Genomic DNA, 15,514 nt, shown 5'->3' with positions numbered 1-15,514 from the left:
CTTACTCCTTCGGGGAGCCACACTGACGCAAAATTTTTCTTTTATCTTTGTGTTATTGATGTGATGACGTTAACATCTAGACGCACAATAAGGAAAACTGGTAAATAAAATAATACCAGTTTAGAAAAATAATCTGTGTGTAAGAATTGAAAAACTGGATTTGCCTGGTTTTGAATGAAGTAATCGTTGGTCATGGACGCTTTTGACAGTCGCTTTTTTACATAAATTTTCCACACGTTTTGCATGGCTGTTGTTTGGTTTTTACGTCCGTTTTTTTTTCTTTGTAAACATCATGTCACGACGAAGATCTGAGCTAAAAGCTTAAAAGGACTCAGCCTGAAACACTACTGATTCATTTAATTTCATTTTTATGTAAGAGCTCCTCATACATTAGCTCTAATGCACCCAGTGTATAGCAGACGTTTGCACCAAAGGTATCTCCGGGCACTGGAAACCTATGGAATCAATTCAAAGAGAGCTGCATTATTTGGAAAATAATAGTTAACATTAAGAAAGAAATTCTTTTCTTTCTTTAATGAAGAAATATGTATTTTCAATTGCCTCTCTGTTGTATGTCTAGTATCTGAAGTATATGCAAAAGTCAAGTGCAGTTTCTCATTTCGCGACTGATCGAATCCTACTTTCCGAATAGCCCTCATGTATTGTCAATCCTCTCAGCATAGTATATGAGACTAACTACACCTACAATGCATTCGGCACTTTCCACAGTAAAAGATGTCCACAAAAACAAGTTATGCAATATTGTTGTTTGTAAACTTCGTCTCGGTGTAATCTTCCTTTGTGTTCACAATATGAAAAGCAAAGGCGAAGCCAGCTTCGGTTGCTAAACGTGGTTCCTTTGCAAACATGAACGTTAGCCTGATGCTCAATATTTTCCTTCAGCGGCGTCAGCTGCATTCTTCAAGCGTAAGTCATGAGGACAGCCTTTACTGGAAACACTGCGCACTGTGGTTAACGTCGTAATGGCATTTCAGATCATTTTGACACCAGGCATGCTGGTATACACCTTCTCCTCACAAAAGGAAATTCCTCTTTCCACTATTTATTACACTATTCTCTTCTTTACATATACTTCATTCTTAGAGAACATGTAATCATTAGGAAACCAGTAACAGTAATTTTAACTACACGAAGCTTGGGACCATAGTCATTCAGAACTGTCTGAATGGATGTTCTGCCATTTGACTGTATAGAATCTTTATGATATTGCACAGTTATGACTTCAGCCATTGGCTATTTTCAAGAACCACAATGTTAAGCACCATCATACGTTATAAACGAAGTAATCGTCGAAATATATGTTCTATTTCTGTCAGGCCCTTTACGAGTATGTTTTCATTTATATACTGTGAAACTTTCATTATATAATTAAGTTAAATATAATTCGACGATGAATTCGTTTAACAGAAGTCTGATCATGCTTAACACTTTTGTATTTGATAATGGTCACAGGCCTGAATCATAATTATACAATAGAAAAAACAATCTATGCGGTCAAATGGCGGACTTCTATGTTCACAATAACAACTTTCTTAAACAGTGTTACAAAGCTAAGAACAACCATTACATTAGAGTCGAGTGTTGGTCCTCAGCCGTGACGTTATTTCTAAATGCTGAAATCAATATTTGTGCCCACTGTACTCTGTCAGAAAGACAGATGAACTTTACTATATTTTGTATTACAGTACCTGACAACTGTGGGTTTTGGCTATTTTCAAATGAAATTGCGACGACGAAATGTGTTTTGTTGTACGTCTCACAGTCAACGGAGGGAATAAAAAACGGTTTCAGTATTCAGCAAACCGTCACATTACTCGCTACGAAACTGACTGAATGAATACTTACTGTCAAGGCTACAACAAAGTTACAACAGTACTGCCAAATCGACAAGAGCCGCCTTTTACAGTGGCAAGTGCCGAATGCATGGTATGTGTAGTTATTCTCATACAATATGTTGAAACGTATGATGAGGGATATTCGGAAAGAAGGATCCGATCTGTCGCGACATGGAAACCACACAGAGAACCAAAAATGTTTTATTTGCAACAGTTAGCTACAGCTTGCAGCTATTTGTCTACACATCGCCGCGTCCGATTCGGGCATTTGTCGTAGTATTGTACCAACTCTTCAATATCCTCGTTATAGAAGGCAGCCGCTTGTATTTTATTCCAATTCCCTTCACTGACTGGAGCTTGTCATCTGCGCCGATGGTTCATGTGAGCAGAGGAGAAAATCGGAGCGAGCCAAGTCCGGCCTGTATGATCAAACACCTCCCATCGAAAACGCTGCAGGAACGTTCTCATTGCCCCTGCAGCGTGCAACCGAGACCTGTAATGAAGAAGTAATTTCATGCAATATCAAAATCTTGTACATGGCTGTACATTCAGAGACCGTGAATTGAAAGAAAATTAGCCCTTGGTCACTATTTTGAACAAATTAAGCTGGTTTCGACACTTCTAGGAGTGTCTTCCTCAAAATTTAAATCAAGTGTGTGTGTGTGTGTGTGTGTGTGTGTGTGTGTGTGTGTGTGTGAGTGTGTTATAGAATGGTATATATATATATATATATATATATATATATACCATTTGAAACATCCCCTTTCAACAATTATACAGGACTGAGCTTAAACTGACACACAATATTTTTAGCGCAACGCAATCTGACTATCAAAAATCCCTACAAAAGAATGGCCCTGACTAACATTAAACAATACCTTTCACAAATCACTTACCTCACAAAAATCTTCGTTACTCGAACTACTGCAATACGTCGAGTGCCACTACTGCCAGCTAAATAAAAGATTCAAACTACTGAAGTCACTAACTACTGATAGGCATAGTTAGCAAATGAAAGATTTTAATAGAGAACAAACAATGTATTTACGTTAATAGTAATCAAAAGTCATAATATATACAGCAGCTCATGATATCCATTTTTACAAATTTCAAAACTCCGCCATTTCTCTCCCCACATCCACCACTGCTGGCGGCTCATCTCCAACTGCGCAACGCTACGGGCTGTTCACATCCAGCTGCCGCTGCCCAACACTACAATGGCAGACAACAATGCAAACTAGCTACAGACTGCACACAGCACAACCAGTGATTTTCATAGAGAGAGCGCTACGTGGCGGCGGCGTTACCAATATAAGAACCTAAACAGCCTACTTACACATTCTATAACCCACACCCACACACACACACACACACACACACACACACACTTGATTTAAATTTTGAGGAAGACACTCCGAGAAGTGTCGAAACCAGCTTAATTTGTTCAAAATAGTGACCAAGGGCTAATATATATATATATATATATATATATATATATATATATATATATATATATATATATATTATAGAACATAGACCATTCTTTGATTTAAATTCTGAGGAAGACACTCCTAGCAGTGTCGAAACCAGATTAATTTGTTAAAAATAGTGGCCGAGGGCTAATTTACTTTCACTTGCATGCAATATACTTGTATGAACTGCATGAAATCAAGCAAAGTCTCTGCCGGCAATGATACCTGGTGGGAGAGATGATTTTGTAGGTGTCTATAAGTGATCACTGTGCGCTCAGAACTGAAAACAGTGACGTGAAGAGATCGGGTGGTATACTAGGGACTAGAGACAATGTCCAACACAGTTATGCAAAGCTTCAGCGGATGTTCATTGTGGTTCCTATTTCCCGACCGCTCGGATCTCACTTTTCGGATAGCCCTCGTACATGCGTAGGAGATCGCTGATTTTTTACCTGTTCGGCAGGTGGTGCTGGTGGACGCCCGGTCGCACAGCTACGTGCGCGACCGCAGGCACTGCGAGTTCCTGCTGACGAGCTTCGACGCGCCGTGGGGCGAGGTGGAGAGCCCGCAGCACTCGCTGCCGCCCAACACGACGTGCCGCTACCACTTCCAGGGCCGGCGCCACGAGACGGTGTGGCTGTCGTTCCTCAAGTTCCACCGCGCCGACTGGGACACGGGGGCGGCGGTGGCGGGCTGCGTGCACCTGTGGGACGGCCGGCTCGACCCGGTGACCAACAGCAGCGGCGGGGGCGGCGCGGGGGCGGTGCAGCTGCTGGGCGAGTTCTGCAAGGAGGAGGCGCCGCGCCTCTGCGACCACAGCCTGCTCAGCAACAGCACGCGCCACACGCGGCCCTGCGCGCTGCCCGAGAGCTACGTGTCGTCGGGCCCGGAGCTGACGCTCGACACGTTCCAGGCGAGCGCGCTCTTCCCGCTATCGTTCCTGCTGCGCTACGAGTTCGTCGACACGTCGCTGGAGGGCGCGCCCGCCGCCGGCGCCGAGGCCGGCCCCTGCGACCGCGTCTTCCGCTCGTCGCCGCTGTCGCCGCGCGCCGGCCGCTTCCAGTCGCCGCGCAGCGTTTTCCTGTACGGCCGCGGCGGCGCGCACAACCTCAGCTGCGTGCTGCGCTTCGAGGCGGCGCCGGGCGAGCGCGTGCGCCTCACGCTGGCGCGCGCCAGGTTCGGCGGCCGGCCGTGCCAGACGCGCCGCGACGCCGACACCGACCGCTGGTCGTGCGCCGTCCCGCTCAAACTGCCGCTCAAGAAATATCCCAGGAGGAAGCGCGTCGGCGTGGCGGAGCTCTCCCTGTCGGAGTACCCCTGGACGGGCGTAAAAATACAGAGAGACTGCTTTTGCTCTCCAGTGCTCGAACCGGTCGTGATCGACACACTGACCTCATCTACCGTAGAGGTCAACTTCACCGTAACGTTCATGAACATCACCCAGGACTTCAAAGACTTCTTCTTCGACGGAGAGTACGAATTCATCTCCAGCTCCGACGCCAGCACACCTGCCTGCGGACAGTCCAAGGAAAACGTCGTACTTCGCGGCTCCAGTGGCGAAATACTCTTGGGCGGCGCGGCTGTCAAAGCTCCCACCTCTTCCGAACTGCCTAAGCTGAAGGTGGAGGAAGGTGTCCAGAGCGACTCGAACGACGTCCTGCCGTCGCGGTGCATACACCTTCCGTGGCTCATCCAACCGGAGGACGCGCTCAATAACTACCTGTACGTAAAGATCGCAGGCTGGGAGATCGCAGGCGACAGGCGCGACTGTCCGACGCCGAACCGCATACTGGTGCACTCTGGAGACGGTCACAGGCCCTCGGTAGTGGTGTGTCCCGCCAGTGCTGGCTCTGCCGCAGACAACGAGGTGTCCGGAGGGGGCGTTGTGGACGTGTTTTCGGACGGCTGGGACCACCGCAGTCCAGTGCAGCCGGCAGATATCCTTCCTGCGCTGCGGTCGCCACACGCGCGCAGCCTGGTGGTCGAGTTCCTGGAGAGACGGCCCGGCACCAGCTATGCCGTCACGTGGATGGAGGTGTCACGGCGACCTCTGCTCTCTGCATCCAGCTATCTGCTCACTGCCTCCTCTGCAGCGCCTTCGGAATGCTTATATCGGTAACATACCACAAACTGCTCTATGAAGAACTTAGGGTGGAATAGTGACACATACGCAGATTCACTCAGTCACATCTCAACCACACATGACCTCAGTCTCTAGTTGCTAAATCCAGCCAGGGACATTGGACGTGTGTGTGTGTGAGTTATTTTTCAGTGAATGTGTGTGTGTGTGTGGGGGGGGGGGGGGTCGCTGCTGTCTAATTCTGAAGAACATCTGTTGGCCGATTCTTACTTGTTTAGCAGTCTTTCTGTTGTGCCTGCCTGATACTCAACATTTCCACCATACGGTGACTAGCGATGTCCATTTCATAACATTTTCACAAACAATTCTATTATTCCTTATCCTAATTCAATCACAGTTCCGTGTTATTATGCTGGGGATGGCTTCGAACAACCAAGTTCATTTTCAAGCCAGGCCTATTAAAGCCAAAATACAGAACATTTATAGCAAAACAAAAATAAACTTGGAAACACAGTTCTTAATATTTCAATAGTCGTCCACTGAACTGTAACATATGTACCTGCACTGATATTGCTTGGTTATGCGACAGCCGATTCACAGAGGGGTAATACACACATGATACATAGTCACATGTAATGTCAGCCCAATTTGACAGTGTAAATTTATTCGTGAAGAATGCTGAAATAGATTAAGTATTTGCGCTAGAGTCATTTCTATAGGAAAACAGCTGATGTCGCTAGTGGCTCGTTCAGCACCCATGCACGCGCTTACAGCTAACGGCGAGTCGAAAAAAATGGTTCAAATGGCTCGGAGCACTGTGGGACTTAACATCTTAGGTTATCAGTCCCCTAGAACTTAGAACTACTTAAACCTAACTAACCTAAAGACATCACACACATCCATGCCCGAGGCAGGATTCGAACCTGCGACCGTAGCAGTCCCGCGGTTCCGGACTGCAGCGCCTAGAACCGCACGGCCACCGCGGCCGGCTTAACGGCGAGTCGCATCTCAAATCCAAACTGTCAACGGGCATATTTATGTAGCACAAACCTTGCATGAAAAATAACGTATGGCAATGTTTGCTCCATTATCAAAACTTACATACTCAAAATACGTAAAAATCAATACTGCAACATTCGTGTTAACGAATCTACACTAAAACAATTCTAATGACAGTTTTCAATGACGTTTACTTGTCACTAACATTTAATTCGTTAAATTCGGAGTACTGCTGCGTAGAGTAGGATCCTTACCACATAAGATTAACGGAGTACTTCGAGATTGTCCAAAGAAGGGACCCACGTCTTGTATTAGCTAGAAATAGGGGAGAGAGAGAGTAACGGGTGTGATACAAAATTTAGGGTGGACATAATTAAAAGAAAGACGTTTTTCGTTTCAGCGGAGTCTTCTCACAAAATTTCTATCACCAGCTTTCTCCTCCGAATTCGTTGGCGTCGTCCTACAGAGGGAGAAACGATCATTTTAATAAAATAAGTAATAATCAGAGCTTCCTGTTCAAGTGTAATAACAGAGAATTTGAGTGAAGATGGTTCTATGACTCCATTGCCAGGCACTTAAGTGTGATTACCAGAGTAGCGATGTAGATGCAGATGTAGAAAAGAAGTTTGACATACGTGTCCCTCATGAAAAAGTAACAGAGGTCTAATGAAATAATTATCCGAGCATACGTTCAAAAGTCGACCTGCGTCCAAGTTCCTCGTCATACAGTTAACAGGGCACATGCTCAAATCATCTTGAGTACTGAGTAAGACATAACAGATGCAGTGTCGTAAACATTGTCGTAAACCTTACGCTAAAAACAACAATGAGCTACATCGTCAAATGATAAAGTACATTCAACTTGTACTCACGTTACCCTAATCTGCCTACATAGGCATGAAAAATAAATATAAAAATCACTCATAGAATATTGAAATGAAACTATATATCTTGGCAGAGAAATTTGCCATAATCCGCCGAATTGGTCACTTGGCATAAACAAGAGATGTGCAGAAAGTGCCTCCGCAACATTATGTATAACTGTCAGCACCAGAAAAAGGTCCAGGGTTCAGTCTTTGGTTTGCCTTAGCACTTTCTCTACCATTTATTGTCATTTTCACTTCTGACAATGACAGATTGGATAAGTCAAGTTCAAAAGGTGGAAAGCGAGAACATACTACTTTCAGTGGGACCAGTGATGTGCTGCGTCATGCTTTTTGCTGAGAGATGGATGGAGAATACTTCGTGGGATTTCCAGTGCACTAACAGTCGTGTCCAGCATTTCACACTTCAATTGTTGCTTACTTTGGTAACTGTCAACACTGGGGTGAGCACCACATTGGTCAACTCATCTGCTTCTGACTCGCCATACAAAAAATTGTCTGCTTCGAAAGCTCTCGGTGTCGCTTCTAAAAGTGATACTTACCGTGTTAGCCTTATGCAATCCATAATGACATCACAGCGGCTAAGTTCCCCAACCACACACGCACCAACACGAACATCAACTGTAAATATTCTAACCGCACCGTGGAGCTCACAATAGAGACGCAGGAACATTATGTTACACTGTTACTTGCTACTGCACATCACCCCACAACCTGCCTCCTGGCATGCTCAGCCCTATAATCACAGCCCTGTAATACAAGAAGTATAGAGTGTAAGCCACTTATGAGGATGAGTAGAACTTTACTTTCACCCAGACAGTACGTTTTCTGAAAGAAAACGTAATTTTCTGAAGCTATTTGTTAGAAGAGCTACAGAAAACGCTCAGTAGAATCTACTGGTGTTCACCAGAGCGACTCAGAAATATATGGTTTGAAAGACTCGGGGTTTTTCAATGAGACACGAGTCCACCACCTGTCGGTTGAGCAAGTGTTTCTGTCTGATAGAAATATCGTCCGACGTTATTAGAGCAGGAAACTGGCGGAAGCAAGATTAATGATCAAACAACTCACATAACATATGTTTTGTACTGAGCCAGATCGTGAACATTATCAAAGATCACCTTAACATTTGCACTGGGAATCCCGAATCTTCTCCACAATAGTCTTTTGGGATTACAAAGTTCATTATGTCTCTACAAAATGGGTGCTAAGTTCCTTGATAGTAGCGGGTAAGTTACAATGACCTGCTTCTCAAGCCCATCCTTTCTGTTACTGAAGAAAGATCGCTGCCACTGGAATCTGCGTTCTAGGCATTTTGACAATTATGCCGTATGGTCAGACACAAAAGATGCATAGTTTTCGTCGATAATACGTTCTGAACTTTCGAAAATCGCTCCACATATTTAACTTTTACCGTTACTAGATGAAACTAGAGCTGTTACTTTGAAGAGGCAACCGGTGCGTTCGAGAAGTACTGACTATCGAATACTAAAGCCATTTTATGCACGTATTACGCAATGGTCTTTCTAAATGTGTCATCAAGCCGTCCTCTGAAGACTCGGGTTGAGTGATCTTCTTACGACTTTTCCAGGAAAAAATAAAGTCACAGTTCGAGTAATGCTTTCATGAGCGTTGATAACAGCTGTTAGTCACTATAGCATAGGCAGTACGAAGTAGTGGAGGTAGAAGACGTCAGTATCCGAGTCTCACTATCAGCCAGATCTGTGGGTATCGTTCGAGACAGAAGTAACTGTTCCAGACGGTTCCACAGATTTTTGATGACGCTGAAATCGGAGAACTTGACGAGTCAGAGTGGATGTGCGACTGCTCCAAGATTCTGCTGATGCTATACAGCGGTAGTTAGACGGCTGGCGGAGGAGAATGTTATCATTATGCTACCACGAGTGATTTAGTATTTATTTACACACGGAGGAATTGAAAGTCATTCATTTGATACAGTCTTTCTGATGAAATTACAAGTCGTGGAAGAAAACATTTCTGTGTAATTAAAATAGGCATATGAAACTACACCTCCTCCTGTTTAGTCATTCCCTGCATGCAGACCCGCTGGAAAGACTGCTGAGGCGTAAGCGTAATTTACAGAGAGAATTGAGATTCGTTTGATGATACAGCGCTATTCTGGGTCCCCATGATAAGTTGTTATTGTCTCTTCGCCCATTGTGAGTTAGTGCGTTTCTGGGTAGCAGTGCAGAGGCCTATCCTTTGTGTATTTCAAATATTGACGACATACAATTTCTTCTGGACTGCTATTTTCCACAAAGGTTAATATGCCACTGCGAATCTGATTGGTTCTGACTTCCAATGAAAATTAGTAAACCTGAAGGTAATTTGTAAAATAGGAACCAGATACGAAATATTAACTACACAAAATAACTGATAAAAGGAATATACGTAAAAATATCGATACGGAAACCGGCGGATAATTTCATGCCATTTTATCTAGTAGTCTGGAGTGTCTGTTACGTTACATTAGTGTCTTATTACATACAATTTTAGGCTACATTGCAAAGCAGTTTTTATCTGGAAGTATCGATTTAGAGTACACTATCTTATCAAAAGCATCCGGACAGCTATTAGTAGTCATTAATATGGGGTGTGTCCATCCTTCGCCTTTATGACAATTTAGGGTCTGCAAAGGACACTTTCAACTGGAGTCTCAATGTCGGTGGAGGAACGGCAACCTATTCTTGCTCAATAACCGAAAGCATACAATATAATGATGTTGGACGCTGGATTCTTGGGCTAAGTGGACGTTCTAAGTCATTCCAAAGGAGTTCCATTCGTTCTAGGTCTAGACTAACGGCAGGCACGTCTACTGTAGGAAAGCTGTTGGCCACAAACCATTGCCTCACAGATCCTACTTAGCGAGAGGGTGCATCGTTATGCTGATACGATCATCGTCTCCCCTGTTCCCCTACAGTAAGCAGAACTTAGTGCTGTAAAATGTTTTCATACCGTTCCAGAATTAGTGGTTTCTTTAGCGCAATAATGGGCCCAATCATGAGTCGTGAAAAGCACACTTATAGCGTAACACCACGTCTCCCGTGCTTCATTTTTTGCACTACATATGGTGGCAGGTAATATTCTGCAGTAATTCGTCAAATCCAGAGCCTTCCATCGGATTATCACAGGATGTAGCGTGAGTCTTTCTGCAGTCATTCGTTTCTATTAGGATCATTTTATCCCATTCTTCGCGTTTTCACTTCACATTTGCCTCACAAATAGTCGACATGGCAGCTTTGGGAAGGCTGAAACGTCCCTAATGGATTTGTTGGTCAGGTGTTGTCTAGTCACGTTGAAAGTCTAAAATCATTCCAGACCGACCCATTCTGCTGGTTCTGCTTTTCTTCTGACAACGTAGTGCAGATGAGGTATAGGAGGAAATATGTGAAGGCGGGTCATGAGTCGTGCTTGGATAGCTCAGTCTGCAGAGAAATTACCTGTGAATGGGAAAGGACTCAGGTTGGAGTGCAGGTGTACCAAGATTCACATAGACTGCAATACAAAATGAAAGATTTATATTGGTGAGTCCACCTTTTGTGACATCTAGTGGTCAATTCCGCAATAAAGATAGTAGCTGAGGTAATGAATTAAAATTTGTGCCAAGCGCGGGACTTGAACCAAGGTCTCGTGTTTATTATGGGTATGTGCAATCCTGCAGCTGCACGGAATATCCTACTCCACCGCCGTCCCTAACACAAACTTCAATTCGAACCTCAGCCATCTTGATTTTCCTCTTCTTAAATGGTCAGCATTACCGAGGCTCTCCGATATTGGAATAGTACCCAAACTTTGTGCGTAATGGGGAAATCCTGCCTGCAACCGAGCTGTAAGTGATTTATTGAGATGATGTTGTTGTTGATGTTGTTGTAATTTTCCTAGATACAAATAGAGTCTCAGCTTTTTATTTGAAAAGGATAGAAGCTGAAGTTATGAAAATTTGCTTTTCCAGGAAACTGCAGTTACCTACGCCTGAGGTACAGGCACGATTTCCCCATTACACAGAAAGCTGGGGTGTTATTTCTATATCAGATAGCCTCAGCAGTATTAGCGATTTAAGGAAGGGAAATTCAAGACGGGATGCAGTGTGAGCAGGAGTTTGTGTTTGGGAGGGCACTGGACTAGGGAAATCCATGCAGTTATGTTAGCAATAATGCTGTGGTCATTTAGTGGATAATATAGCTACGTAGTTGGTGTTAAAATCCAGGCATTACTACAAAATTTAATTCATTGCTTTAGCTTTTACCCATATTGAAGATGAAGCTGAGACTTAACGTATCTCCTGTAAGAAGTAGTTACATCAGACCTAATCCGCAACTCATTTGACTGTCTACATCTACATCTACGTCTACATGGATACTCTGCAAACCACATTTAAGTGCCTGGCAGAGGGTCGATTGAACCACCTTCACAATTCTCTATTATTCCAATTCGTACAGCATGCGGTAAGAACAAACACCTATACCTTTCCGTACGGATTCTGAATTCCCTTATTTTATCGTGGTGATCGTTCCTATTATTCCAATTCGTACAGCATGCGGTAAGAACGAACACCTATACCTTTCCGTACGGACTCTGAATTCCCTTATTTTATCGTGGTGATCGTTCCTCCCTAAGTAGGTCGGTATCAGCAAAATATTTTCGCTTTCGGAGGAGAAAACTGGTGATTGGAATTTGGTGAGAAGATTCTGTCGCAACGTAAAACTCCTTTACTTTAATGATTTCGAGCCCAAATCCTGTATCATTTCTGTGAAACTCTCTCCCATATTTCGGTATAGTACGAAACGTGCTGCCTTTCTTTGAACTTTTTCGATGTTCTCCGTCAGTCCTATCTGGTAAGGATCCCACACCGCGCAGTAGTATTCTAAAAGAGGACGGACAAGCGTAGTGTAGGCAGTCTCCTTAGTAGGTCTGTTAAATTTTATAAGTGTCCTTCCAATAAAACGCAACCATTGGTTTGCCTTCCCCACAACATTTTCTATGTTTTCTTTCCAATTTAAGTTGTTCATAATCGTAATACCTAGGAATTTAGTTGAATTTACGGCTTTTAGATTAGACTGATTTATCGTGTAACCGAAGTTTAAGGAGTTCCTTTTAGCACTCATGTGTATAACCTCACACTTTTCGTTACTTAGATTCAGCTGCCATTTTTCGCACCATTCAGATATTTTTTATGGTTTTGCAGTTTGTTTTGATCTTCTGATGACTTTATTAGTCGATAAACGATAGCGTCATCTGCAAACAACCGAAGACGGCTGCTCAGATTGTCTCCCAAATCATGTATATAGATAAGGAACAGCAAAGGGCCTATAAAACCACCTTGGGGAACGCCAGAAATCACTTCTATTTTACTCGATCACTTCCCGTCAATTACTACGAACTGTGACCTCTCTGACAGGAAATCGCAAATCCAATCACATAAGTGAGACGATATTCCATAAGCACGCAATTTCACTACGAGCCGCTTGTGTTGTACAGTGTCAGAAGCCTTCCGGAAATCCAGGAATACGGAATCGATCTGAAATCCCTCGTCAATAGCACTCAGCACTTTATGTGAATAAATAGCTAGTTGTGTTACACAGGAACGATGTTTTCTAAACCCATGTTGACTGTGTGTCAATAGACCGTTTCCTTCGAAGTAATTCATAATGGTCGAACACAATATATGTTCTAAAATCCTGCTCCATATCAAGTTAACGATATGGGCCTGTAATTTAGTGGATTACTCCTACTAACTTTCTTGAATATTGGTGTGACCTTTGCATCTTTGCAGTCTTCGGGTACGGATCTTTCGTCGAGCGAACGGTTGAATATGATTGTTATGTATGGAGCTAATGCATCAGCATACTCCGAAAGGAACGTAATTGGTATACAGTCTGTGGTGGTTAATCGACCCTAATCAGGCAATTGCTGTTGAGCGGGAGGGCCGGGCCACATAAGCAACATTTACAGTTTATAACAACAACACTTTTATTAACTTTTCTTTGGCGAAATAAAATTTCATCTTTAAAATTCAATATCCTTACAAGCACGGGCAACCGCCCTATTCAAACAATAACATTAATCATCAAGCAAGCATTAAGTGACTTGCAAGTTAATTAAATTCTATACACAGTGAAGCTCCCAGAATGAGACTACAATAATGAGATAAAGTTTAACCAATAATGGATAACACAATTTCTTTTTAACACAAAAGAAAGTACCAACAGCTACACCCCTTCGTTACACATTTTCAAAACAGGCGACGTAACATAGGAACGGGGAAATTCAAGAAGCAGAAGTGGGGCCCACTGGACCCAGACCCGAGACGGCTAGACCCAGAACCCACAGCAGGCGGGCGAGCTGGACAGGGTGCCGCACACAGTACACTATAACACACTGGAAAAAAAGGTCTTAGTGCCCGTGCTACTACACAATTTCAGAGAAAACTGTGGGGAGGGGGGGGGGGGGGGCAGAAAACGGCAAACATTAATTCCTCACACATAAAATAACTATGATGTAAAAAATAACAGCCTATTTCGCGTACATTGAAATAAAATAGTAAGGGTGAATCAATAACTAATGCCCTTGACAACTTTAAAGGACGAGGGTGGATAGCACAATACCAAATCAGCTTAGTAATTTAAACTACAGTAGTAGGTTAACATATGCTCACTGAAAGTGGCGAGCTCATTCAAATTACCCCTTAACAGGATACTGATAAACTTAAACAGTCAAGTAAGGCTATCATTTCACAGTTTACGAGTTAACATGTAATGCAATTTGATAATACAGAACGTACAGATTCAAAGTTAAGACTGTGCTTTGAACCAACTATAACAACGTCCACACGGCTCAAAAAATGGTTCACATGGCCCTGAGCACTATGGGACTTAATTTCTGAGGTCATTAGTCCTCTAGAACTTATAACTACTTAAACCTAACTAACCTAAGGACATCCCACACATCCATGACCGAGGTAGGACTGGAACCTGCGACCGTAGCGGTCGTGAGGTTCCAGACTGTAGCGCCTAGACCCGTTGGACCACTACGGCCGGCTCACACGGCTCACTGTACCACGAAAAAAATTACAGTTTCATCATACTGGCTTACGCCGTCCGTCACTCCGAACAGCAATAGTACCAATTAATACACTTCGCTTACTCGGACTGTATCACATCACAAAAACCAGATAAACCTTTAACCAAACACAATAACACGTGTTTACTTAAACAGCACTAAATAGAGGGGACCTTTTGGTTGGCAAGACAACAGTTCTAGTTATGGTGCCGATACTTGGGAAGCAAGGATCAGTATAATATGCGCACCGAGAATATGACAAGCAATTCTCACCAAATCTTTTATAAATGCCTTTACAGATCCAAATCATGGCCGCACGACTCGATTCGGGTAATGTGGCCGAGTCCAGTTCCCACACTACAAACTAGGTTCGGTCTTGCAAACGTGTCAACCACGCTCGTCTCTGATTCTCACTCCCAGCGCGGCTCCCCCGTTGTTCCCTTACTAGCCCCCACACCCGTCGCGGCCAAAAGCCACGTCAAACGGCCGATCCGAAAGATCACACCATGCCACCACGATCGATCAATCGATACGAGCCGGCACGGCTCACAGTCGGGACCAGAAGACTGTCCGGGTACTTCTTATCAGACAGTGTACAGTGTGTTACAAAAAGGTACGGCCAAACTTTCAGGAAACGTTCTTCACACACAATTAAAGAAAAGATGTTATGTGAACATGTCTCCGGAAACGCTTAATTTCCATGTTATAGCTCATTTTAGTTTCGTCAGTATGTACTGTACGTCCTCGATTCACCGCCAGTTGGCATATTTGAAGGAAGGTACTGTTGACTTCGGTGCTTGTGTTGACATGCGACTCATTGCTCTACAGTCACATCTGTACGTAGCATCAACAGGTTAGTGTTCATCACGAACGTGGTTTTGCAGTCAGTGCAATGTTTACAAATGCGGAGTTGGCAGATGCCCATTTGATGTATGGATTAGCACGGGGCATAGCGCGATACGCTTGTATCGAGACAGATTTCCAGAACGAAGGTGTCCCGACAGGAAGACGTTCGAAGCAATTGATCGGCGCCTTAGGGAGCACGGAACATTCCAGCCTATGACTCGCGACTGGGAAAGACCTAGAACGACGAGGACACCTACAATGGACGAGGCAATTCTTCTTGCAGTTGACGATAAGCCT

At 43.9% G+C, this 15,514-nt stretch overlaps 1 protein-coding gene across 1 annotated transcript in view; it reads left to right on the top strand.

Annotated features, from left to right (window-relative positions):
• The window catches only part of LOC126181718 (uncharacterized), a gene marked incomplete at its 5' end in the record, with an annotated part of 89,602 nt that overhangs the window by 72,341 nt on the left and 1,747 nt on the right, over positions 1 to 15,514 (top strand). Inside the window, one exon of the mRNA XM_049924796.1 lies at positions 3,792 to 5,443. Within this exon, the coding sequence (XP_049780753.1) occupies positions 3,792 to 5,443 (1,652 nt within the window). The remainder of the gene's footprint in view (positions 1 to 3,791; positions 5,444 to 15,514) is intronic.

Source organism: Schistocerca cancellata, chromosome 1 (assembly GCF_023864275.1).
Source record: "Schistocerca cancellata isolate TAMUIC-IGC-003103 chromosome 1, iqSchCanc2.1, whole genome shotgun sequence".
Taxonomy (NCBI): Eukaryota; Metazoa; Arthropoda; class Insecta; order Orthoptera; family Acrididae; genus Schistocerca; species Schistocerca cancellata.
Note: the sequence above shows the minus strand (reverse complement) of the source record. Positions and strands in the feature narration are given on the sequence as shown.